Genomic DNA, 26,670 nt, shown 5'->3' with positions numbered 1-26,670 from the left:
AAATCATGATGAGCAAAGTTACTGGCCAATGATGTTCTGACTTTGTAAAACGTATATTACATCAGTAAAGTGTCCACAGAAAGCTAGTTTTTATATTAGACAGAGGGGCTATCCTATAAAAGCTGTATAGGCTCACAAGTTGCAAAAACACACCTACTACCCTTGCTTACTTTTATGTTGTGTCTTTGTTGTCTGTTTCAATGGTTTAGATTTTCCAGTTTCCTCCATCCCTGTGTTGCCCACCCAGCAACTCGCGACACATCCCAAGCCAGTATCAGTTTCAGTTGCAGTACCAGAAGCACTTCCTTTCCCAAAGAGCATCATGCCACCTATTGGCCAACTTGCACCAATGGCTACAGACGCGGATGAGGATGAGGGCCTCAAACACTTTGAACAGGTTGGTCAGGGAGTTTTCTTTTTGTTAGGAATGCAAATGTAATATGTATGAGAGAGAAATGTGTATGAGGAATAAGTGTTTATGCATGCAAATCTTGTCATTGAGTATGATGTGTAGGATGTCCCTGTGAAATCATTGAAAAAATAACAAACCCTTCACTTATTTCTAGGTAAAAAAAAATGTGCTTTCACTAGTATCAATATATGGCTTTTATTACTAGCTGTGATTTTACCATCAACTAGCAGCATGGCTTATATGACTGAAAAGCTGTAAGAATGCATCATCAGTCTATCCGTATAATATTTAATCCTTTTAAATGTATTTCCACAGTTAGTATAGAATCCTATTGACTTAACCAAAAATATATTCTGATGGTTGTATTTTCTGCTTTTGACAGGAAGCCGAGAAAATGGTGGCATATCTTCATGATGGTGCTGTGGATGACGAGCGTTTGGGGGCTAAGAGTGCAGAGCGGCCCAAAGTTGCCTGCCTGCCACCATCCCATGAGGCTGCCCTCAAGTGGTACTATAAGGATCCTCAGGGAGAGATTCAAGGTGAAAACTAACACCAGAAAATGGCAATAATAGTCTCATTTAAAGCCTGCATGGTTTGGAACGGATTAAGTATAAGACTCTTAAGTATTTAAGTATTTTTAATGTAGTTTTTTGTCTTTAGGTAGACGATTGTTTTATTTGTTTGATCTTCATCTAATTCTTTTTTTTTTTTTTTTTTTTTTTTTTTTTTATAGGTCCGTTCAGTAATCATGAGATGTCTGAGTGGTTCCAGGCTGGGTATTTCACAATGACCCTGCTGGTGAAAAGGGGCTGTGATGAAGGTTTCCATCCCCTGGGTGAAATCTTTAAGATGTGGGGGAGAGTGCCTTTTGCTCCTGGGCCTCCACTACCTCCTATACTGGTAAAACAGTCTTGTTTATAGATTAACAGACCCAGTGGTATAGTGTGTAATATTATTTTTATGGAATTAGATAATATTTTGGTTGGCTTAAAAGAAGAAGCATTATGTGAAATTTAAACAAGTAGTATTAGACAAGTCTTTTGCTGTGTGTTATTTAAGAAAACTGAAGCATTAGTTATCTGAAAGGATTGAAGACCAGGGAAAAAAAAAAGAAACTGAATTATACCATTTTTTCATATTTCTGTATTATTTTGACAAATCAGGTAGTTACCATAGTATGCGATTTAGGACATAAGCATTGTTGTTCTTTGCTACTGCATCTTTTGGATTAATTGTTTATTTCACACATACACATACATTTATCCACATATAGTGGCACACAAAGAGGCACATACTGTACATGCACACCCAGTACCATTTCCTCTGTACCCTATTTCAGAATCTGTGATTTCAGCTGTGCTGCCAGCTTGTCTGTATGTGTGCATTTTAGGAATTGGAACCGTGTTAAATAGTACTGCTACATCCGTAATTACTGAACAAACTTACTGTTTTGCACATTTGTTGCCATGAGTTTGTTTATTATTATTATTTTTAACCTGCATCATCTACAGTGTAGCCTAAAAAACTAAAACTGAGAAACTGAGACTGCTTGATGTGCTACTTGCGAAACAAATTATATGGCTTAAAAATTGAAGCAGGCTTTTTACTTTAACTATAGAAAATAAGACTTGTTCACTGGTGAACTCTTAAATTATTGTTAGACTAGTAAAAAAGGAGTCATGCTAACCCTCCTTCATGTGTAGTTTTTAATGAGATTCATCAGTTAGCCCTGGTTGGTGCTAGTTCATTGATATTGGTTTGGATTGTCGGGGCCTTTTATATATAGTTGCTAATTGGCTTGCAACCTAATTTGATTTTCATTTAAGCCCCACTAAAACATTTGCCTGTGGTGTTTAGTCTTTGTATTACGCTGGTGCATCACTGACTTTTGGGTGCGTGTGTTTGTGTGTTTATAGGGCGATGCTGATCAGGAGAGAATAAAGAGACAGCAGGAGCTAAATGCTCTAAGCATCTATCAACTTCAGCAGCTGCAGTACCAGTACATAATCAGGTAAGATATCGCTCTTACTTTTATCAACCTTCTACTTGAGGTTTTTTTAAAATGTAAAAACTATGCCATTAGTTACTACATAATATTTGGAAATGGGTATGTAAACCAGCCAGTGTGCTGCCCTGATAAATGTAGCTGGTGTGCTTTATAAACACGGATGCTACAAATGACCGTTACTTAGCTTCTGTATCTCAAAAGCTGAAAGTAATTAGCTATGCACGAATAAATAACTTGACTGGTTTAACTCAAACATTAGTTGTTTTAAATCTCCCTCCTGGTTTGTGTATGTGATTACAGGCAGCAGCAGTATGCTCAGGCTTTAGCTCAGCAAAAAGCTGTGCTCAGTTCAGCTGCTCCTCCAACACAGCAGCAACAGCAACTTAACCTGTACCTGCAACAAGCCCTCAAGCTTAGGTGAACCTTTTCAGTAGCTGCGTTCAGAAAAACGGAATGCTGATTGCCACCAGTGCAATCATTTAAACATAGTTTGTCCTCCGATGTGCTGCCATAGTATTTATTTTAACATTTTGCATTTTGTTTACGCAGATCTCCGGAACAGCAGCAGAGTCTTTTGCCGCCAGTGACACGCTCCATGTCCGTTCCAGATTCAGGGTCTATATGGGATATACAAAACCCATCTACCCAAGCATCCTGCACGCCAAACATTCAGCCAGCAGCTCCAAGCAGTATGTCATCATATAATATGGTCTCTTAATACTTGAATCATTTTTGAATCCTAAAACAAATAGTAATGTTTAATAACAAACACGCATAAAACATTGAACAACAAAAAAATCCTTGAGAGGAATATTTAATTTACAGCCAATATAAAAAACTGCCTTTGGAGTTCTTATGTGCTTTGACTAAGAGTAAGTCATCCAAGAGGAGTCTTTTTTTTTTTTTTTTAATTCTGTCATTGCATCTTTGAAGGTATCGCCTTATTTGGACAAGTGTTATTCTTTTATTAGCTGTAATTATTTATTTTAGCACAAACCTGGTGACTGGATTCTGTAATATTTCTAAGGAACTGGAGTTTGCCCTGACATGTTCTGTCTAACTGCCTTCTGCATTATGCCTTTGTATAGTGTTTATTTTACTTGTCCAGTGTGGGAGAAGCAGCAGGTTGTTGGTGACCTGTTTTGTTTGATGACTCATACTAAGATTTCACAACCTCTCGTTCATCCTGGTTTTGCCTTCCTGTGCTCTCACCACAGATTTGAGAACCTGATTCAACTTGTAAATGTTATATGCTTGAGTAGATTTTGCAAGATAGTTAATGTAAGTTGTCTTTTTTTATATCACTTTTTTTTTTCTTTTTCTAGAAACGTACAATCTTTACAGTGTTTTAGTCAGCAAAAAATTACTCTGTACTTTCCTCAGACATTCATGGGGTGTTTGGGTTACTCATTTCTTCTATTGCATGACTTCATGAAAACTAAACTGGGAATGTGTGATAACACAGGAAACCCAACTAGTTACATTTTCTGATTCCTTTATTGCACAGGAAACCAAATTATCAATATAATTTTAAAAGGCCTTAGTATTCAGTTCTCAGCAACGCCACAATGTTTAAGAGTGATGAGCAAAGAAGGCACAGCCTTCTTAGAATGTCTTATTGAAAAACTTGTGCATTTATCTTGTCTAAGTTGTGCATTATCTTGTCTAAGCTTTATCTGTCTGTTCAACAAGATCGTGTCAGGACAGCAGGTTTGGAGGTTGGAGCTGGAGCGGATATTTCTGGATGAATGTATGCGTGTACAATGTGCCTCAAAAGTATGTTTATTTTTCTTTAGCATGGGAAGGCACAAGCGTGTGGGATCTTCCTATAGACACTGTACCTCAACCATCTATTGAACAGATGCAACTGGAGAAGGCTAAAGCTGCTAAGGTATGACAAACCATCCTGGATTTTTGCATGTTAGACTTTCTATTTGCTGAGATTACAGTAATCATAACACGATAGATCACTTGTATTTATACATATTAGTGAACAGTTTCCTCTGCTAATTTTAGTAAATGTTACCATACTTCAATCTCAGCAATACAGAATATCAAATGCAGACTGAAATCTTAATCTCAACACAAGAACTCTTGGGTGCTTCTGTTTTTGGTTCTTGTGTAATTGCCATCTGGTCTACTTAAGCTGGAGATGGAACTTCGTGTCAAACGGGAAGAGGAGGAGCGGAAGCGTCTGGAGGAGGTGCTGCGGGCGCAACAAGAAGAAGAGCGAAAACGTCTGGAGGAAGAGGAGCTGGCTCAACGGAAGCAGGTCAGGGAAACGATGACTTTGTACGAAAACCCAGCGAGTTTCTGCTTGGGGCTGCAGGATTGCACACAATGCCAAAGCTTTTAATATTTGTTGCTTAATTTCATTTCTCACAGCTCTTTTGATTTGTAATTGTCTAAGCATACATGTAGTTCTTTTGGGACATCTACGTCTGTACCTAGCACCATTTTCCAACTCACAACTACACAGGGAAAGTAGTTGTAGTAGTAGTAGTGGTGGGGGTGGGGGGACCTGTTCCCTAGTGGGGGGGGAGGACCTGTTCCGTGAAACTCAGAATGAAACCTAAAGTCAGTTTCTGTTTACTCTTAATCTGTTGAAGTGTTTCCATGTTTTCACAAGGTAACTGATTCAGTGTAACTGAAAACATTTAATCGTGCACTGAATTTTATTTTGGACAACAAATTTATCTTCAGCCCATAATAGGGTAGGTTATGTAGTAAGAGAAATGAAAACAGAAACGTGAAACGAAATTGAGGCTGCAGGACTGAGATCAGAAAGCTTCACTCAATTTTTCAGCCAGGGTTGTGTATAAAGAGTTGTGATATGGTATCTGTGGGATTCCAGTTATTGTGTTCATGTACACGCTGTGTCTGTTTGTTAGGAGGAGGCACTAAGGAGGCAACGGGAGCAGGAGGAGTCACAGCGGCGCCAGAAGGAGGAAGAGGAACGTTTGGCTCGGGAGGATGAACTCCGCAGGATAGAGGAGAAGAGGAGAGAAGAGGAAGAGAGGAGGCAAAGGGAAGAATTCCTCCGAAAACAGGTGACATTTCTGATGTCATATCAGACACACAGCTGATTTGTAGCATTCGATTGAAAGGATTTCAGGTTTAAACTAAAGATATAGTCTCACACCTCAGCAGTCTTAATATCCTGATATTTGGCCCAAGCTTCAGAATTGTGAAGGCCACAGTATCATTAATATGGTTCTCCACACAAACTTCAGATTGCTGCAGTATGATGGTACCAGTTTTAGTCATGAAAACATGGATGCATGTTTGTCACCTGGCTACTGGTATTGGTCAGCTATGTTTGGTTATCTTTATGGATGCCCTCTTTGTGGGTTCTTGGACACAACATGCAACACACCAGATTCTGTAGCATATACTAGATGTATGACTACAGTAACTAAGTTTTATGAAACTAATTCACTACTTTGAAGGGAAATTTGAAGTGAATTATTTTTTAACAGTGTACAATCCTGAGTAGTCAGTGTTTTTAGGGTGTGGATTTTCTATTCCAATTGGGTTCCTTAGATTTGATCTGTTCAGGAGATACGTTTAGAGGACAGGGAGCTTGCCTTTTTACTCTCAGTGCAACAAAGCCACAAGCAGTTAGTTATGTATGTGGTTATTTTCAGTATGGTGGGAAGATACTGTATGCAACCTGTGAAACTTGTCTTTATTGTATGCAATTTGGTAGTAGTTATTTCTTTGGATTTACCTTTTACCATGGGTTGTCCAGTGTCCACCAAAACCTCTAAACTGAACTGGGTTGAAGAGTCCATGCATCTTGATTTCTACAGTTTGTACAGTACAGATTTGTACAGTAGCCTTTATATATTTTTGCTGGTTTTATTTTATATCACAGCTTGAAAGTGTCATTGACCATCCCATTTTTTAATGGCATTTTTTTAACTTCTCTATTTTCCATAAACATTTGAGCATTGACTATAAGAGGAAGTGGAGCTGGGTTGTGCTTTCAGTTAATTTTTGGATTGCGTGTTGGTGTTTTAGGAAGAAGAACGGAGGAAACAGGAGGAACTGGAGGCTCAGAGGAGGAGAGAGGAAGAGGCAGCAGCATTGGCTCGCCAACAGCAAGAAGAGCAGAAGAGGAGGGAGCAGGAACTTCAGAGGCAGCAGGAACTCCAAAGGCAGCAGGAACTTCAGAGGCAGCAGGAGCTCCAAAGGCAGAAGGAGCTTTTAAAGCAGCAGGAATTGCAGAGGCAGCAGGAGGCTCAGAGGCAACAAGAGGCTCAGAGGCAGCAGGAGCTGCAGAGACAGAGGCAGCAGCAGCAGGAAGCGCTACGCAGACTCCAGCAACAGCAGCAGCAGCAACAGTTAGCTCAAATGAAGGTGATGTGAAAGGCTGGACTGAAATGACCTGTTATTTCACACAACTTGTATTGTAATATGTAATATATGTAATGAGTGGAAGATGAATTGAACCAGATGTGTGTACTCCTCACTCAGACTTAGTATTATTTATTTAGTAAACCAAACCTAGCAATGTTAGAACTGTTGGCCAAAGCCCAGACCCAAAAGACCCCGCCTCAGGCATGCTTGACATAATTTTTTCAGCATTGAGTGCACTTGCTCCACTGCTGTGCAGCCACGCATTGAAAATCTATAGAGATGGGTGACTGATTCTAGTGTTAAAATCTCTTTACATAGGGGCAAGTCACAAGCAATACAATCAGTTTTCCGCTCTATCAACATTACTAGTTAAGCATGGTATCACTTTACTTTCAAATCACAGCATATCAGGTAAAAAAGATGCTATCAAGACAATGCAACCAACAGTTGGAGACTCCCTCCTGTTATGGTCTGTCACGGGCAAAGACAATACATTGTATGTATATTGTCTTTGTAGTCATTGTCAAAAATATAACATTAAGATTGATTTGCAAAGCGGTTTAAATTTACTATAATGCAATTAGAAATTTCTCATATATATAATCATCATTTTGGTAAAATAATAATGAAGGCTAAAAATAACTGCTTGATTCACCCAGAGAAAAGTCTTGACTTAGTTTCCATATTTATTTTTCTTATAGGACAAATAATACATTTTCCAGTTTATACATTTATGCATGTACATTGTTCTTTGTACTCTTAGTTCTGGCCTGGCGTTCTTGGCAACAATAGCTTACCCTAGAACCCTGTTTGGGCTGTTGTCAATTATTGGACAAAAAAAAACAATTTATTACATATTCCTTTAAATGCTTTTATGTAATAATTCGTTTTATGCTCTAAAATCGGTTTTGATGTTTTTTGACAGCATGTGTTGGATTATAACTTCTTTGAAGGACACATAATATACATTGACAGCTACTAGAAAAAAGGCGATTTGACTTCAGATTTGTTTAGATCTATCCTAGTTAAATCCATACATACACCATGATGATCCATTTGTTAGAACTAATGTGTCTTTTCTTTGCAGCTCCCATCTTCTTCTAAGTGGGGACAGCAGTCTGCCTCAGCATCTTCCATCACTCAGACTCAGAGCACACTATCGCTCAGTGAGATCCAGAAACTAGAAGAGGAGAGAGAGCGACTAGCTAGAGAGGAGGTATGAAATGCATCTAGCAGCTTCTGTTGTTAGTTTAGACAATGCACCTCCACTGCTCCCCTTGTCAACATGAACATTGTCCTGTAGCAGCGACGCCAACAGCAGGAGCTCCAGAGACAGCAACAGCAGCAACAACAACAACCTCAGACCAAGCTTTCAGGTTGGGGCAGCGTGGCCAAGCAGCCTGCAGCCACGAAATCCCTTCTGGAGATTCAACAGGAGGAGGCTCAGCAGATGAAGCAGAGGAAAGAGCAACAGCAGCAGCAGCAGCAGCAGCAGCAGGCTACAGTTGTTCAGCAAAACCGCACACAGAACAAAGCTGTGAGTACTGGATATTTTATACTTTCATTCTTTTTGCTATGCACTAAAGCCAAGGTTCAGAGAAAAAAGGATGGAAATATGGATTGATGGATCAGAATTTCAGCTTTTATTTCCTAATATTTACATCTTCATGTGTTTGGTGGACCTATTTGTTAAAAAGGTAAAACTGTAGGAACCGATCTGTCTTGCTTGCTATAACTGCAAGTTACACAATAACTTTGCTTTCTTCCTTTTCATTAACAGCTTTTTTCTAAAATATCTTTCAGGATTTGAAAGCTGAAGTTCTGCTCTGTCTAAAATGAATCTTTTCATCTCAAATGTCTTCAGTACATAGCAAAACAAAGAATTGGCCCTTCAGTGCAGTGCTTTCAGACTATAAATAAACGAGTCTTAAGTAAAAAGGTTCCCTCTGCCTCATAAATCATGCAATAGGTTCTTAAATCATCTCTGGAACAGGTTTATGTCTCTTAAACTAAATGTGTGTGTGCATGCACATAGGCTTTGACCTCTTCAGTGTGGGGTTCAGTGAGTAATACCAGTCACTGGAGCTCAGACACCAGCAGCATCTGGGGTGACACCCAGAACTCTAACCTAGGCTTCTGGGATGATGCTGTGAAGGAAACTGCTCCACCTCCAACCACACGAAAGAACAACCCACAGAAAAACAAGGGAAGCGTTAACCTCAGGTAAAGAATGCAGTCAAACACTATCGAAACTCAATTATCCAGTAGGTATTCAATAGTTTAATAGTTTTTCCTATATTGTTTGCAAACCATAAGGTAGTGGAGATGTGGGTGCCTCCAAAGAGTGTGTTGAGCATCTTGAATTTTAAAATTGTCAAAATGGACATTACTCATGATAACATCTGCATAAGCAAATCAATTGCATTAAAGTTGTTTGGGAGTTTTAACTTGGTTGACCACAGTATTTCATTCCTTGCTTTGTGAAACCTAAAATCTAAAGATATCTGGCCCACAAGACAAGAGGTTGCTACATATAAACAAGTTGCTTGGTCTCGTGTGCTGCTGTGATGCTTCCTGTTTTTCTCAAGCTGTTTAATTAACTTGTTTTAACAGTTATAATAATCTGAATTAGACAATCTACAATATAAAAATACTGAATAATGAGTAGTGTTGTGTTAAATGCATTAAGTAGCTAATATGCTTAGTTCTGGTTTGTTTGCAGTAACAGTGGGAAACCCAGTAAGAAAGTAGAAGAGGAGGAGAAACTGTTAAAGCTCTTTCAGGGAGCCAATAAAACTCAGGATGGCTTTATGCAGTGGTGTGAGCAGATGCTACACACACTTAACACTGCCAACAACCTTCACGGTGAGGTACTCGCACCCACCTGCATGAACACACAAAGCTGCAGGTGTAAATGCAACCATGAACGATTTGAAAAAGATTTTGCATGCCATTACTCCAAGCAAATTAGGAGATGTGAAATGCATTTTATCCTGGTTAATTACAAGTGTAAATACTGTCATGTAATCCACTTTGACAACCAGAAACCTTTTGAGTAAATTAAATTGGAAATTACTCAGCAGTGCTGGCTCAGCGGGTAGGGTTTAGCAGATGGGCTAGTACTGCTGATGTTCCTTGAACAAGACCGTTAATCCTCGTGAGTTCTGAACAGTTGTGAGCTGCTTCGAATAAAAGCATCTGTTAAATGAATACATGTGAACAATCTTCTCCCATAGCCTCAGCACTGTTTTTGCAGCTAAACCCATTAATGGACCAAAGACATGAAATTTTGTGGCAATCATTTTACCTTGTATGTGCAAAAATATTTTACGTATTAATTGATTATTTTAATAATTTCTGGTAACAATACTTCTAACTCATTAGCTTTGTCATCTATAAATGACTGACTTTCAGTGTCCAGAAAGTCCTGCTTATGTTGAGTAAGATGCAAATGCACCAGTGGCTACCCTTAAACTGAGTGATTGTTCCCTCCCTGTCTCTTTGTGTGTGTCTCTCTCTCTCTCTGTGTCTCTCTCTCTCTCTCTCTCTCTCTCTCTCTCTCTCTCATTCTTTGTCTTTTTTCCCCGCCGTCCTCTGATTTGTTTCACTCCTTTGTTCTCTCTCTCCATCTCTGCAGTTCCGACATTTGCATCGTTCTTGAAGGAGGTGGACTCTCCATATGAGGTGCATGATTATGTTCGAGCATATCTGGGCGATACGCCTCAGGTCAAGGACTTCGCCAAGCAGTTCCTTGAGCGTCGAGCCAAACAGAACGGCAACCAACAAAAACCTCTGCAAAGTCAACAGCAGAAAAATCAGCAGGTTTGTACAAATCTCTCAAGATCTGCACTGTTTGAAGCGTTTAATATTAGACAGTGATAGAATCTGAACTCGTCAGAATGGAGTTTTGAGAAAATAATAAAAGGAAAAAAAGACATTTCTTGAAGTCTGCAAAAACCTGGAATGGGATGCTCAAAAAGCACAAATGGATGTGATTGTCAGGTGTCCACAATCTTTTGGCCATGTAGTGTATTTCTCTTGCTTCTTTGTAAAATCAATCATAGATTTTTTCGGATGTTAAGAGTTTACAATAATAACTTTTTTTTTTAATTTTCAGAATCAATTCACTGTGCCATTAACTGTGTGTTTTGGTTTGCCAGGACTCGGTGTGGGGTGTAAATCAAGTTGTTTCTCAGCCCGTTTTCCAGTCCAACCACTCCACAAAGCAACAGCAACCACATTTTGAGACTGTCACCTCTGGAAAGAAGAAGAAAAAACAGAAAATGGTGCGGGCAGATCCAAGTCTATTAGGTGAGTCAAAGAATAACTTGGTGAAAAATATATGCAGGTTCACTTTACAGCTGTCTTATACATATTTTCGCTTGTAATTTTGTACAGGATTTTCTGTCAACGCATCATCTGAGCGATTAAACATGGGCGAGATTGAGACTGTGGAGGACTTTTGAGACCTGCTGACAAACTCCCTATCCCTACTGACTATGTCCGTTCACAGCTGCCATTTTACCCCATTATACTTTTTTTTTTTTTTTTTTTTTTTTTTTTTAAATGAACCCTCTTTTGTTTCCATTGTCAATTCTTGCACGTTGAGTCCAAAACATGGACATCTCCTTATTCTAGAGGGAAATACTGACAAGTCTCGCCTGAATTGACATCATGAGAAGAACCAAAACGTACATGCTGCCCAAATAGATGATAAGGAATCTCTCTCATTGATGAAGACCAATGGGAATACACAGGCTCCAGCTTTGTGCGAGATTTCATTATTATTCCTGGATGCCTTCATGAAGGATTCATCCACATCCCCAAATCACTAATAATTTACTTCTTATAAGGTGCTCATTAAATGCAGTTATAGAGATAAATTTAGACTAAATGATCTATATACCCATCTTGTCATTTGTTATTTATTAATTTTGCTTCCTTGTTTTCCCTCCCTTCTCTTCATTTCTTCGTTGCCATTTGTTGGCAGAAGATGACAAAAAAGTAGGACCTAAGGGCATATATATTCACTGCCGTCCTGTTTTAAGGACGTGTTTGAAAGTTTCAAGTAGTTATCCATTTCTTGTAAAATAATAGGCTGTTTAAAAAAATACACTTTCAATTCTGCAACTGTATTATAATATATGGAGAAAATGAACCAACCGAGTCATACTTTTTTATTGCCATATGGAAAAAGAATAAAAGACAGTCTTTTGTGTGGGCTGTTCTACATCGTCTTGTCTGTTTCTGTGGACATTTCTGTATTTGAACAGAGATGGTCAGGATTTTCATTTCATTTTTCTGTACAGGCAACGAAAGCAAACTGTGTTCCGTGTTTTTCCGCTTAATTGTTCGGTAATTCGGTGTCGCTTAATTTATAAATGTTATATGTACAATGAACAACATTACCGCAGGGATCCACACCTCACTACCTCAAAACGTGGCATGTAAATAATGCAAAATTGGACTGTCCTTGAAATGTCTTGTAGGTTAAAAGATCAGAACTATAACGGTTCTGTGACTTTAATGAATATCAGCAGTACCAAAAGACTGATCGATCAGTATATCCGTCAGTCTATTTTTATTTATTTATGTTTTTTGTAAATTAGTCAAGAAGCTATTATTGTCGTTTGTAGTGTAATGAGACAATGTTTCTCCCGGACCATGGTGTTACATAGAACAAAGGTAGAGCTCTAAGGACTTGGGTATGTTAGTCACATAAAGTGCATCTGCGTAACCTGGTGCAAACAGTGCAAGACAAAAAGACAAAGTGCAAACAAACTACACAAAAGCAGTGCCGACCAGTGTACATACTGTATATCGTCGCTGTCGGGCGGAAACCTCGTGTATGGCCAAATTTGGTCAATTTCATATTTTTTCACATATCGATGCTATTGGTCAGTCCCCACGTGGGTCTGTTATTTTTACAAGTTATTAACCAATCTAAAGTCTTGAAAATAGCTTGAGCGCAAATCTCATAACTCCATTGGACACTTCAACTGTTCACCTCTTCTTCACTCCGCAGGAGAGCTTTGAAGCATATTTCTCCTTAATAAGAGTCGCAAAGAATCAACACGTCTTCTGAGGTAAATGTCTTCAAAACATTGGGCTCAAAGAAAAAAAAATCTTGACCCCCGCTAGTTCTGGTGCTCGTCTGAGGACAGGAATTTAGCGCAAGACAATCCACTGCAACGCGGACTAAACCCTGTGCACTGCAGATAAGATACGGTGTTTTTTTAATTTACTGAAGAATAACGGTTTTGGAGATATGAGGATTCCGCCCGACAGCGACAATCTTCTTCTTTCGGCTTTTCCCTTCAGGGGTCGCCACAGCGAATCATCTCTCTCCACCTAACCCTATCTTCTGCATCCTCAACACTTGCACCCACTAGCTTCAAATCCTCATTAATTACATCCATATACCTCCTCTTTGGCCTTCCTCTTTGCCTCCTGCCTCGCAGCTCCATGTTCAACATTCTCCTACCAATATACTCACTCTCCCTCCTCTGAACATGTCCAAACCATCTTAATCTCGCCTTCCCAACTTTGTCCCACAAACGTCCAACATGGACTGTCCCTCTGATGTACTCGTTCCTAATCCTGTCCAATCTTGTCACACCCAAAGAGAACCTCAACATCTTCAGTTCGGCTACCTCAAGCTCTGACTCCTGTCTCTTCTTCAGTGACACTGTCTCCCATACCATACAGCACGGCCGGTCTCACCACTGTCCTGTACACCTTCCCCTTGATTCTTGCTGATATTTTCCTATCACACAGAACTCCTGACACCTTTCTCCACCCACTCCTACCTGCCTGCACTCGCTTCTTTACTTCTTTCCCACTCTCTCCATTACTCTGGACTGTTGACCCCAAGTACTTAAACTCCTGTACCTTCTTCACCTCTTCACCCTGTAACCTTACTGTTCCACTTCCCTCCCTTTCATTCACACACATGTACTCAGTCTTACTACGACTGACTTTCATTCCTCTTCTCTCCAGCGCAAACCTCCACCTCTCCAGGTTTTCCTCCACCTGCTCCCTGCTCTCACTACAGATCACAATGTCATCTGCAAACATCATCGTCCAAGGAGACTCCTGTCTGACCTCCTCTGACAACTGGTCCATCACTATAGCAAACAGGAAGGGGCCGACAGCGACAATATTCTATAGTATATGTGAAGAAATACTGGAATGAACACTATATAATAGCAGCATTTATATGAGATATTGTAATGTATTGTGCAAAACAGCAATTGACTGAAATGTGCAAGGCAGCATGTGTACAGAGCAAAAACGTGTGCTATGGGTGGTGCTGTATACATGGATGTACACTGCTCAAAAAAATAAAGGGAACACTTAAACAACACAATGTAACTCCGTCAGTCACACTTCTGTGAAATCAAACTGCCCACTTAGGAAGCAACACTGATTGACATTCAATTTCACATGCTGTTGTGCAAATGGAATAGACAACAGGTGGAAATTATAGGCAATTAGCAAGACACCCCCAATAAAGGAGTGGTTCTGCAGGTGGTGACGACAGACCACATCTCAGTTCCTATGCTTTCTGGCTGAAGTTTTGGTCACTTTTGTATGCTGACGGTGCTTTCACTCTAGTGGTAACATGAGACGGAGTCTACAACCCACACAAGTCAGCTCATCCAGGAATGCACATCAATGCGAGCTGTGGCAAGAAGGTTTGCTGTGTCTGTCAGCGTAGTGTCCAGAGCATGGATGTGCTACCAGGAGACGTGGAGGAGGCCATAGGAGGGCAACAACCCAGCAGCAGGACCGCTACCTCTGCCTTTGTGCAAGGAGGAACAGGAGGAGCACTGCCAGAGCCCTGCAAAATTACCTCCAGCAGGCCACAAATGTGCATGTGTCTGCTCAAACGGTCAGAAACAGACTCTATGAGGGTCCGACCTCCACAGGTGGGGGTTGTGCTTACAGCCCAACACCGGGCAGGACGTTTGGCATTTGCCAGAGAACACCAAGATTGGCAAATTTGCCACTGGTGCCCTGTGCTCTTCACAGATGAAAGCAGGTTCACACTGAGCACATGTGACAGATGTGACGGAGTCTGGAGACGCCGTGGAGAACGTTCTGCTGCCTTCAACATCCTCCAGCATGACCGGTTTGGCAGTGGGTCAGTAAAGGTGTGGGGTGGCATTTCTTTGGAGGGCCGCACAGCCCTCCATGTGCTCGCCAGTGGTAGCCAGACTGCCATTAGTTACCGAGATGAGATCCTCAGACCCCTTGTGAGACTATATGCCGGTGCGGTTGGCCCTGGGTTCCTCCTAATGCAAGACAATGCTAGACCTCATGTGGCTGGAGTGTGTCAGCAGTTCCTGCAAGACATTGATGCTATGGACTGGCCCGCCCGTTCCCCAGACCTGAATCCATTTGAGCACATCTGGGACATCATGTCTCGCTCCATCCACCAATGCCACGTTGCACCACAGACTGTCCAGGAGTTGGCGGATGCTGTAGTCCAGGTATGGGAGGAGATCCCTCAGGAGACCATCCGCCACCTCATCAGGAGCATGCCAAGGCGTTGTAGGGAGGTCATACAGGCACGTGGAGGCCACACACACCACTGAGCCTCATTTTGACTTGTTTTAAGGACATTACATCAAAGTTGGATCCACTTCAATTGGATGTTTTTCCACTTCAATTTTGAGTGTGACTCTAAATCCAGACCTCCATGGGTTAATAAATTTCATTTTCATTGATAATTTTTGTGTGATTTTGTTGTCAGCACATTCAATTATGTAAAGAACAAAGTATTTAATAAGACTTTCATTCATTCAGAACTAGGATGTGTTGCTTAAGTGTTCCCTTTATTTTTTTGAGCAGTGTATATTGAAAGAATTTGTATTTAGTGCAGATCAGTGCAGTCCGTACAGGTGCGTGTGTGTGTATTGTACTCAGCCATCGTTCCTCTTTACAAAATCATTCAGGATCACTATAAATCCACCTTTTTAAGATGACACTGCTCGCATATATAAGAATTTTATATATGATAACTGTTAATTATATGTATATAAAATATATATGTATATATAATTAATTGGTTTAAGAAGACATTGATTCCGGCAACACTACAATGTAAACAACATGACTGGTCTTACGCTTTGGGGATAAGAGTACCTGTCCTTACAGATATAAAGCAAAACTGGAATTTTTTTAAGATCAGTATCATTATCAAAAGGTGTATGATTGGTTCTTGATCTAAAATCAAATTCCGATTGCTCTATACTATTCACAGTTTATCAAGAGGCTGCAAAATTTACCATGTGATTTAAAGAGGAATTGGATTTTAAGCTTGTCAGAATTTGGATGAAACGAGGCTGTAGGTGGAGATGCTGACAATGTCCAGTCTGTCCGGTAAACGGACCCCTCCTTTTTTCCACCTTTTCACCCTTCTGCTCCACCACCCTCTCACACTACCTCTTCTACACTGAGCCCCTGGTCTGGACTTAGCAGTGAGACGCCTGAACAGCTCAGACAACATGGCCTTTTACAGATGCTTCAGCACTGAGTCCAGATTTCTCTTCCTCATGGTTTTTGCCCTGTGTGTGGCTTTTGTACGTACAGGTAAGGATGTCTTTTCTTGTCAGATTTCCAATGAGTCTAGAATCCTTTTCTTCACTGATACTAATTACTGGAAATTATGGAGCATAATGTGAAGGTTTTTTTGTACTTCAGTTTTATCTAGGTTTCTCACAAGGTCATTTCTTTTAAATTCTCCTTCAAATGAGCTGTGGAGATTTCACTGAATCCTTGTCTGATCAACTCATTAACTGAGTATATGGGGTATTTAAGAGGCCTTTAATGACTGCAGAAACTTATTTTTGAGAAGTTGAAAGCTTTAGGAGTTTCCACAAAAAAGAAATTATGTAAAAGAACAATGAAAAACATTTTAATGGACGTGGCTTGTTCACACAGCTTTTGAAAATTAATTTTAAGGCCTCTATTATTTTGTAGTTTCTTGTCATTACACATTGTAATTTGGCAATTTCTTTCACACCTCGGCGCTTTACATCAGACAAAGAATGGGTTTGTTAGATGTTCTGGAAAAGCAACCCATCAGTCCTGATGCCTCAAGACAAGAGTACACAGGTTAAGTACACAAGTAGGCAGTATGGCAAGAGTGTTGAGTTGTGGAAAATTCCCAAAAGAACAACAGATGTATGTAGGCACAGTTGTCTCTTAGGGTTTAAATAATGTTCTGTTGTCTTTTGTTCTTAAATGAAGAACATTGACAGGTCAGCCAGTAAAACTGATAGTTATATTTGACTTTTTATAGTGCATTAAAGTGGCTCATAATTAGTCTAGATTACACACATCCTTCAGACAGTATAAAGTCAATTTAAATTGCAAAGTTAACAGATGAATCATATAAAAAGCACAGTCTAATTATGCAATCACTTCAGTAACCTACAACTGAAAAAATTGTCCCAGTCCAACAGTTGAGAATTGGCAAAGGAAGAAATCATTGGACTTGAACAGTTTCGTTAAACATAATGTAAAATTCAGAAGCTGGTGTGGGGATCAATCAGAACGAAGACATAAGATTTTGTCCCTACTGACTGAAACCCTTCCTAATAAAAATGGAAACAGAATGTTGGCATTTCCAATAATTTTGAAAGACCCATTAAGAATTTAGCCAGGAAAGAAATATGAAGGGTTGCAAGAGTATATATTTGGTCAACTAATATTTATTCAAGATGAAAGTGCAGAACGACATTTTCACTTTTCCGCTTGTTGTTTTTGGGGAAAACTTTGTATAAATAATTTGAAGGGAAAAAAATGTAATTGGTGTAATTTTGAGCCAGGACATTTCTTATAGGATTACACTATGTAGCTTAAGGTTTGCAGATATCTGTCCACCATATGTGGACCTGTATAGGACGTCTGTTTGCTATACATATAAAGGTATTGTTTCAATCAAGTGGAATTAAATAGCACGTTATTCCAAAGCTTTATATATGAGCTTGGTTTGGGCCTCTTAAATATAACCATCAGGTCTAATCATTATCAATTATTTTTTTACAAATGACTTTTAGCTATTGTTAAAAAGCAGCTTCATAAAATTTCAGATATGGCCTTTAATCCATAATGAACAAGACAGAGTTGTTTGGCATGGAGGAACCTAGAAAAACTAGACATAATTATTTAATTACGCAAATATCCGATTAGTGCTAGATAAAACTGGAGGACATCAATATGTTTTGAGATAAAAATCTATTGCGGTGTTTGATGTTTGTGATTCTCGAATTTGGGCTTGGAATTCAGCTGGGCATATTATATAAAACAAAACTTTTAAACAATTAGATTACTAGAAAGGTAGAATGCTACAAAGCTAGGCTAGTTTCTAGGCTACTCTAGGTGATGCTCTGATACTTTGTCCCTCTTTAACTTTTGCAGAATTGATACACAGCTTACATTTACTGAAAATGCGTAATCACAACCAAAGCCACAAACTGCTAGCTTTTCCATATGTGGCCTCATAAATGAATCTGAGTAGCCTCCAGTACACACACCATGTTTTCTGGCTGTTACTCGCTGCTTCTCCAGTTCATACAAGTGCCCTTTTGTGGCCCGGTGTGAAGGCGAGCATTGATGGTGCTCCAACAACAAGAGACGCTTCATCAGCACAAGTAAACATACAAAAAAAACGTATATGCTGCTCATCAGCACATGCGCACTCCCTCTGCATCGTAGCCACATTTTTACTTTAAATGTCATGAGATGAGATTTACATTAAAGTGACAGAAGTTTAGCTGGTTTAGGTGAAAAATAATAACATTTCTTTCAACAAGAAATGGCATGCTTTCAATGGCATCATAATGAGACAATTCTGAAGGTTTCCTTAAGGTTTTTGTTTGGAATTCCCAATTTTGTTTGGAATTGTTAACTCCCCTTGTGAGTTAACAAGAGCTTAATTGAGTTTCTTGCACGTCTAAATGTGTGGATTTACAAGCCTTGTGTCTACTTGGCTGTTGCTGTATTCTGGGAAAAAAAAGAAATATTTCCATGACTATTGTCAAAATTGTCTGACTATGTGGTGTCCCTTACAGATGAGGACAGTAACTTTCCTCGCAGTGTTTTAAGACTCTGGGAATCAGTGCCACAGGAACTGGGGTCAGGTTTCCATGGCTAACACTTAGGTGTGAAAAGTCACATGATGTGTCCATGCCATGATCTGAGGAATGCAAGCAAGAGACGTGAGGACAGAGAAGAAGGAGAGCGGAAGAGTGGAAAGCAGGATAAGAACTATTGAAAATCCTTGCTAATTTTCCACAAAGACCCTCATTCACGTTTTTGTATTCCCGCAACTGTCCTGGCATAAACAAACAAACGTGTGACTAATGCTTACTGCCACCTACAACCTTCCGTCCTACATCTTATGCTCATGCCGACAGGACGTTACCATAAAAACCTTGTTAGGTTGGAAAAATTGCTATGATGTAGATTTTTCCAGGCTTCCAGCATCACAGTCTCACTCACTCACTAAGCTCACTATGTCTGTCTACAGACCACTGAAAAGAAATATGGATCTGTGATCAAGTCTGTCTCTGGAGATAAAAGCAGCTCTGTGGGCACCATTACAACTTCACCCTCAGAACCCACGGGATATAATTTTCATAATCATCCTCTCGTGTAATTATAAAAAGATAGCAAGAAGACAAGAAATCATGCCATTTATAATTACATTTAATATTATGTAACACTATGTGACAGAGAAACTGCATATCCAACTGTTCTTTAGACTTATAGAAAATAAATACACATCTTCATCCCAGTCAGAGAACAGAATTTAATAATGGTATAATGTAGAACAAGACATACTTGATTTGAAATAGTGATTAAAAACAGCCATGCACTGCCTGTTACTTCCTGTTAAAAGTTAAAGTTGTAATTTATGTTCCATTTCATTTATTGTTTTTTTGTGTGTACGTACTTAAATTGAGATAAAGGTTTCTAGCCAACTGATTGCAAAATCTGTGATTCAATAGAAACTGTGGCTGATGCTTCTCCCACGCTACATAGCGATAACCAGGGCACACACTCCGGAGATGATGGAACAGATGTGGGCCCAGTCACGACTAAAGACCCAACTCCAGACCTGACACAAACCCCCTTCATTATGTTTTACACTGACAACATGGACACCACGACAATGGAGGAGGAAGGTACAGTCACTCTTCACACAGGAAGTGGGTGGTGTGTCCAGTTTTAAAGCTCTAGTCACTTATTCCCTAAACTCTGCAAGAAACATTAGAAGCATCATATTATGTTGAACAGAAACAGAACACAAGATCAGTAATATTGTAAAGTGCCCTGTAAGTTATCTCTGAACAATTTGGTCTCATAAGATCTAAAGTTAATGTATACTATATGACCAAATGTCCTTACCTTAAGTCATTACCTTAAGTCATGTGTTAAAGCCATTTGTAGGTCTTTAACACATCTGAACACCTTAGGGATGAATAAGTACCAGGTCTAAGTACATGCCTACTCTTGTGGCTAAATGACCAGATCCCACAGTTGTGTGGCAAAATCGAATGAAAAGCTTTCTAAGAAAAGAAGAGAAATGATTATAATAAGTGGGGGACTATATCTGAAACGGGACATATGGATGTGACTGGTCAGGTATCCATGAACTTTTAGCCATAATTGTACACGGGGGTTTATTGAACCAGCATGGGACCGAAAATCAAGTCGTAATTCCACAAATGTTATACTATACCAGTGAGCTACACCACACACTGTCCACTTAATACACAGTTATCAAATCCACCAATCCTGTGGCTGTGTACTGCATCAGCTATGTATGGTAGAAATGACAATAAAAACTACTTGACGATGGGGCAGCAGCACAATGCAAAAAATCATGCAGATACAGGTTCAAGAGCATCAGTTAATGTTCACGCTGAATGAAAGATGTTCCTGTGGGTGTAAACAACTTACTGGTAAAGAGAGGTCAGAGGAAAATGGCCAGATTGGTTCGAGCTACCAGGGAGGATATACTGTAGTAACTCGGACTGTATAATCACTCTAAACAACTGTGATGAGCAGAAAAGCATTTCACCATGCATATAACATTAAATCATGAGATGAATAGGCTACAACAACACACGACCACATTGGGTTCTACTTCTGTTAGCAATTAACAGGAATCTGATGCAATAATAGGCGCTGACTCAGTGAAACGAAATTAGAAAATTAGATAGTCTTTTCTCAGTTTTCATCTGTCTAGTTTAGGTGTGGGGGCACGGTGGCTTAGTGGTTAGCACGTTCTCCTCACACCTCCAGTGTTGGGGGTTCGATTCCCGCCTCCGCCTTGTGTGTGTGGAGTTTGCATGTTCTCCCTGTGCCTCGGGGGTTTCCTCCGGGTACTCCGGTTTCCTCCCCCGGTCCAAAGACATGCAGGGTAGGTTGATTGGCATCTCTGGAAAATTGTCCGTAGTGTGTGATTGTGTGAGTGAATGGGAGTGTGTGTGTGCCCTGTGATGGGTTGGCACTCCGTCCAGGGTGTATCCTGCCTTGATGCCTGATGACGCCTGAGATAGGCACAGGCTCCCCGTGACCCGAGGTAGTTCGGATAAGCGGTAGAAAATGAGTGAGAGTGAGTGAGTAGTTTAGGTGTCCATGATCGCCTCAGATTCTTGTTTTATGCTGACAGGAGTGAAATCTGATGTGATATTCTGCATTTTCAGGCTAACCACATCAAGGTTTTATGAGTTGTGCATGATTTTATGCATTGTGGTGATGTCACACGATTGGCTGATGTGACTGGTGAGTATAGAGAGTTATAACATTATTAATTAATAATCCCACAAACAATATGCTGATTTAGTTTAAAACTAAAAACTACTTTGTGCAATTTCAGTCCCTTAATAGGAAATAGTACTGTAGTGTGGAGAAATTCTCAAAACATGTTTAGTAGTGGTATGTGGTAGCTCAGTGGTTAAGGTGTTGGGCTACTGATCGGAAGATCATGAGTTCGAGCCCCAGGTCCACCAAGCTGCCACTGCTGGGCCCCTGAGCAAGGCCCATAACCCTTAGTTGCTCAGTTGTAAGTCACTCTGGATAAGGGTGTCTGCTAAATGCCTTAAATGTAAATGTAAATGTAGTGTCACATTTTAGTTTTACACTTTTTTGTTTAATATAAGACAAGAGAAGAGAAGAGAAGAGAGACTTTGTTGATCACAGAGGAAACGCTTACAAAATACAAATACACAATAAAAAAAAACAATGAAAGATTACAATGAATGTGCTGTATTTGGTAAATATTTACTGTATTTGATAGACAAATATGCTAATAAAGAAATTAAAATAGAGATGTAACCGGAGACATGTATGTAAAAGAACTTTAAGATAAGTAGCATTAATAAATTACTGATTTGAGAGTGAGCAGTATTTGGGTTTTAACCTCCCATTAAAAAAAAACAAACAAAAAAACCACCACCACCACCACCGCCAGCCATCCCCACCACCACCTGCACTCTTTTGAAGTCTTTTGTTGAAAGTTCTGAAAGTGCTGCTGTGACTGTTAACTGAATTTACTGCATAAAGGTGAGTGGTGTTATACAGTTGTGTTCAAAATGATTCAACCCCCACTGAAATTGATTGTTTTGGTCGGTTTGACATTGATTATGATCATTCAGTCATCCTGCTTACAATTAAATCAAAGAGGCACATGTAGGTCAGACAAATATAACATAACATTTATAATGAAATAACCACAAATGTCTTTTCTGAGCTCACATCATTATCAGTTTTATTCAACCCCCAAGTGACATTCAATCTTAGTACTTAGTACAACATCCTTTTACAGTTATAACAGCTTTTAAACGTGAAGCATAGCTTGACACAAGTGTCTTGCAGCGATCTACGGGTATTTTCGCCCATTCATCATGGGCAAAAGCCTCCAGTTCAGTCACATTCTTAGGCTTGCGCACTGCAACTGCTTTCTTTAAGTCCCACCAGAGGTTCTCAATCGGATTTAAGTCTGGTGACTGCGATGGCCACTTCAAAATGTTCCAGCCTTTAATCTGCAACCATGCTCTAGTGGACTTGGAGGTATGCTTGGGATCATTGTCCTGTTGAAAGGTCCAACGTCTTCCAAGCCTCAGGTTTGTGACGGACTGCATCACATTGTCATCCAATATCTTCTGGTACTGAAGAGAATTCATGGTACCTTGCACACGCTGAAGCTTCCCAGTACCTGCAGAAGCAAAACAGCCCCAAAGCATGATTGACCCCCCGCCATGCTTCACAGTAGGCAAGGTGTTCTTTTCTTCATAGGCCTTGTTCTTCCTCCTCCAAACATAGCGTTGATCCATGGGCCCAAACAGTTCTAATTTTGTTTCATCAGTCCACAGAACACTATCCCAAAACTTCTGTGGTTTGTCCACATGACTTTTGGCATACTGCAGTCGACTCTTCTTATTCTTTGGGGACAGCAAGGGGGTGCGCCTGGGAGTTCTGGCATGGAGGCCTTCATTACGCAGGGTGCGCCGTATTGTCTGAGCAGAAACTTCAGTACCCACATCTGACAAATCTTTTCTCAGTTCCTCAGCAGTCACACGGGGACTTTTCTCCACTCTACGCTTCAGGTAGCGCACAGCAGTCGAAGTCAGCATCTTCTTTCTGCCACGACCAGGTAGCGTTTCAACAGTGCCCTTTGCCTTGAATTTGCGAATGATGCTTCCTATGGTGTCTCTTGGTATGTTTAACATCTTTGCCCTTCCTGTGAAGAGTAATCACCTGTTCTCTTGTCTTCCTGGACCATTCTCTTGACCTCACCATGTTTGTAACCACACCAGTAAATGTCTAGAAGGAGCTGAGTATCACAGTCATTTTAAAGCTGCCTAATTGGTGCTTATTAGGCTTTATTGCTGCTCCCTGATATCCACAGGTGTTTTCAATACCTGATTGAAAACACTTCATTGAACCTCTGTTCTTCAGAGTGGTAGTCTTTAAGGGGTTGAATAATTATGTCAATGAAGAATTCACAAAAGAAACATTTACTACTGTATTACAAAACTAATTGATGTCATTTTAGTTGCATATGGTTCTTTAAGAAGTCCTTGTAGGATTTCATTCTGAATACAATTACAAATGTACACTAAATTCCTTAAAACCATTTACAGCATTGGGGGTTGAATAATTTTGAACACAACTGTAAATGACGCTGCAGCTTTCTTCCATACTAGCTACAAATCAAGAAGCAATCTGAAATCAAATGTCTGGAATTTGAGAGAGATATATGTGTGTGTGTGTGTGTGTGCGTGTGTGTTACAGGTGTCCTTGGTCCAGGTGCCATCACAGCCATTGTTATCGCTGTGTTCCTTGGCGCATCTGTTCTCCTTGCCCTCGTCGTCATCACACTCAGAAAATTCACTGCCTCTTAGAACATGATGACCACCTGTTTATAACCTCTATGTCTGTCTCTGTCTCTCTCTTTGTCTCTCTCTCGCTCTCATGCACTCACTCATGCTTGCGTACACACACACACACACACACACACACATATATATTTCTTCTTTGACTCCCTCAGGGTTGGTATGAGTGGTGAAATAGCCCATTCATTTGTGGAAATTTGTTTCAGCTAAACCATGGCTGTTTTCACACATGATGATCGCTTCATTTCTTGAAAGCCTAAATGGTCTTTCACCTTTCTAACACAAATTAGTAGGTTTTCTAGACTGGCCCTTGATCATACATTCATACATACTTTGTTTTAAGGCTTTTGGTTTCTTTGTGATATACTTTCCAGTGGTTTCCATTGACCTTTCTACAAAGATTTCATTGTTTAGAATAAACGTTAACACGCTAGAGGAAAGTGAGCAGAAGTCTTCTTTTGTAAAGGTGTGCAAAGGTATGTGTGTAAAGGTTTTGTATAGTGTGCACATCAAAGTGTCTGTGTGTCTATGTGTGTTCTGTTGAGTTTTCAAATAAAGTAGGAGAAAATGTTTTATGCTAAACAAAACGAATGCATTTTTTAGTTTAGCAAATGTGCATTTGGTTCTGGACAAATTTGTGTTAAGCTTAAACTTAAAGTTTTTATGCAATGCTATGATTATAATCAGCTTATTATAATGCTTGAATTGAAATATCTCTCCATGTTTATACTCAAATCTTTAGATTAACCCTAGATTCATCAGCACAAACACATCTGTGTTTTCCTGTCTCAGAATGAACTTCAGACAGACTCTTGATCGGTCATCGAGAATTATTCATTTGATAATATTTGGTTTTACTTTTACTCTCATGAACGCTACACACCACTGTTTTAAAATGTTGGATTTATAATAACAAAATAAAAAAGAGACAAATAAAATCATAACTTTAATCTGGAATGTGGTCCCATTATTGCCATCACTCTGCAGTGAACCTAAACAGCTGCTGTTTTTAGCTCAATTGTTTGGTTTATCAGCACTGAAAGGTGGCTGGATTGTTAAATATCAGTTTATTACTACATGTGAAGGTTTTTGCATATCAAGGAAATGATCAACACAATGCTGCCACCTAAAGCCTGTCTGTGCACCATTCCAAAGTCTTGACTAGGGTGCAGGTTTTTCAAAAAATAATATGCATGTGATGACTCCACAGTGTTTTTACTGAAATGTATGCACCTGATATAAACTCCAGATATAAAATCAAGATTTTTTTTAATTTTTTATAAGGAATGTGTTCAGTACTAGACTGTTCATGTATACAGTGCCATTACTACAAAAAAAAACCAAAAAAACTCACATCATAATAATAGTCAACTGAATAATAATGCAACATTACTGGTTAAATTATTCTACTATTCTAATATAATCTAGTGAGAAACTCATGTTTCAGTTTGCAGCAGAATGAACGTAGCACCATCTAGTGGCAAATTGTCACTGTTCATCACAGGCTTAAATTAGGCAAAATCAAAGTAGGCAAAACGTATTGGCTCGTTGGTCTAGGGGTATGATTCTCGCTTAGGGTGCGAGAGGTCCCGGGTTCAAATCCCGGACGAGCCCTGTGTTTTTGTTAACGTGATCTTTTATCCGTTTATTGGATAATAAACTACACTAATCTACACAAAACAATTGATTCCAGTTTATTTTAGTTTTGAACATCTCTTTGAGCACAATTCATATTTAAACTAAATTAGTTTGGGGCAGATTTCCACATATAGCTCATATATGTTTGTTACCACCCATCAGCTAGGAAAATCTAACCGCTAAAGATCACCTTTTCTTCACTAGCAAAAATAAGTTGACCCCGACGTGATTTGAACACGCAACCTTCTGATCTGGAGTCAGACGCGCTACCGTTGCGCCACGAGGTCCACAGTTAAAGTGTTTCCTAAATCCTATATTAAGTCAACAACAAGGGCTGTTGTATATTCCATAAAAAATGTAAAATAGTCAAGTTAAACATCTCAGTGAAAATACACCACTTACTCATGAAGATCTATCAGTCTTTGAGCAATCGAATTTGCTGTTGAGGATTAATCATTTTCTTCTCTTACCCTTTCTGGGCACGTTTAGGAATTAAACTTGCACTTGCACTAAGCTTGCACTGTACGTAAACTTTCACCCACTTTGTTCAGTATGCATTGTATCTTAGTCAAGCTCGAGGTAGAAACCCCTATTAGGGAACATAGTCCATGTGATTGCTACCCACTATAATATAAAGTTTAAATAAATAATGTAACGTTTCATTTTTAAGCATTCCCGGGCCGGTTAGCTCAGTTGGTTAGAGCGTGGTGCTAATAACGCCAAGGTCGCGGGTTCGATCCCCGTACGGGCCAGGAATTTTATTAAAAGTTCTTTTGTCTATTTTTGTCATACAGTCGACTGATTATATAATATCACAAATACCACAAGTAAGT

General features: G+C 39.6%; 2 protein-coding genes and 3 non-coding genes across 6 annotated transcripts in view; 4 read left to right on the top strand and 1 right to left on the bottom strand.

Moving 5' to 3' along the window:
• Positions 1 to 12,019, top strand: part of gigyf2 (GRB10 interacting GYF protein 2) — a 28,027-nt gene extending 16,008 nt beyond the window's left edge. For both annotated transcript variants that reach the window (XM_060871454.1, XM_060871445.1), the window contains exons 13-29: positions 210 to 397; positions 795 to 951; positions 1,146 to 1,312; positions 2,329 to 2,423; positions 2,721 to 2,837; positions 2,970 to 3,109; positions 4,217 to 4,311; positions 4,567 to 4,692; positions 5,312 to 5,470; positions 6,444 to 6,782; positions 7,870 to 7,998; positions 8,086 to 8,319; positions 8,818 to 9,005; positions 9,505 to 9,647; positions 10,420 to 10,604; positions 10,943 to 11,093; positions 11,181 to 12,019. In XM_060871454.1, coding sequence (XP_060727437.1) covers positions 210 to 397; positions 795 to 951; positions 1,146 to 1,312; positions 2,329 to 2,423; positions 2,721 to 2,837; positions 2,970 to 3,109; positions 4,217 to 4,311; positions 4,567 to 4,692; positions 5,312 to 5,470; positions 6,444 to 6,782; positions 7,870 to 7,998; positions 8,086 to 8,319; positions 8,818 to 9,005; positions 9,505 to 9,647; positions 10,420 to 10,604; positions 10,943 to 11,093; positions 11,181 to 11,248 — 2,681 coding nt within the window. In that variant the 3' untranslated portion in view covers positions 11,249 to 12,019. The remainder of the gene's footprint in view (positions 1 to 209; positions 398 to 794; positions 952 to 1,145; positions 1,313 to 2,328; positions 2,424 to 2,720; positions 2,838 to 2,969; positions 3,110 to 4,216; positions 4,312 to 4,566; positions 4,693 to 5,311; positions 5,471 to 6,443; positions 6,783 to 7,869; positions 7,999 to 8,085; positions 8,320 to 8,817; positions 9,006 to 9,504; positions 9,648 to 10,419; positions 10,605 to 10,942; positions 11,094 to 11,180) is intronic.
• Positions 12,020 to 16,113: 4,094 nt separating this feature from the next.
• On the top strand, positions 16,114 to 24,306 carry snorc (secondary ossification center associated regulator of chondrocyte maturation). The gene is made up of 3 exons (XM_060895915.1): positions 16,114 to 16,379; positions 19,805 to 19,981; positions 24,099 to 24,306. The coding sequence occupies exons 1-3, from the start codon at positions 16,295 to 16,297 to the stop codon at positions 24,206 to 24,208; spliced, it is 372 nt and encodes a 123-aa protein (XP_060751898.1). The 5' UTR covers positions 16,114 to 16,294; the 3' UTR covers positions 24,209 to 24,306.
• Positions 24,307 to 25,741: 1,435 nt separating this feature from the next.
• trnap-agg (transfer RNA proline (anticodon AGG)) lies at positions 25,742 to 25,813 on the top strand. The gene has a single exon. It is a non-coding gene; the product is annotated as a tRNA-Pro (tRNA).
• Positions 25,814 to 26,052: 239 nt separating this feature from the next.
• On the bottom strand, positions 26,053 to 26,124 carry trnaw-cca (transfer RNA tryptophan (anticodon CCA)). Its single transcript has one exon. It is a non-coding gene; the product is annotated as a tRNA-Trp (tRNA).
• Positions 26,125 to 26,515: 391 nt separating this feature from the next.
• Positions 26,516 to 26,589, top strand: trnai-aau (transfer RNA isoleucine (anticodon AAU)). The gene has a single exon. It is a non-coding gene; the product is annotated as a tRNA-Ile (tRNA).
• Positions 26,590 to 26,670: the final 81 nt, after the last annotated feature.

This window comes from Tachysurus vachellii, chromosome 1 (assembly GCF_030014155.1).
Source record: "Tachysurus vachellii isolate PV-2020 chromosome 1, HZAU_Pvac_v1, whole genome shotgun sequence".
Classification (NCBI taxonomy): domain Eukaryota; kingdom Metazoa; phylum Chordata; class Actinopteri; order Siluriformes; family Bagridae; genus Tachysurus; species Tachysurus vachellii.
Note: the sequence above shows the minus strand (reverse complement) of the source record. Positions and strands in the feature narration are given on the sequence as shown.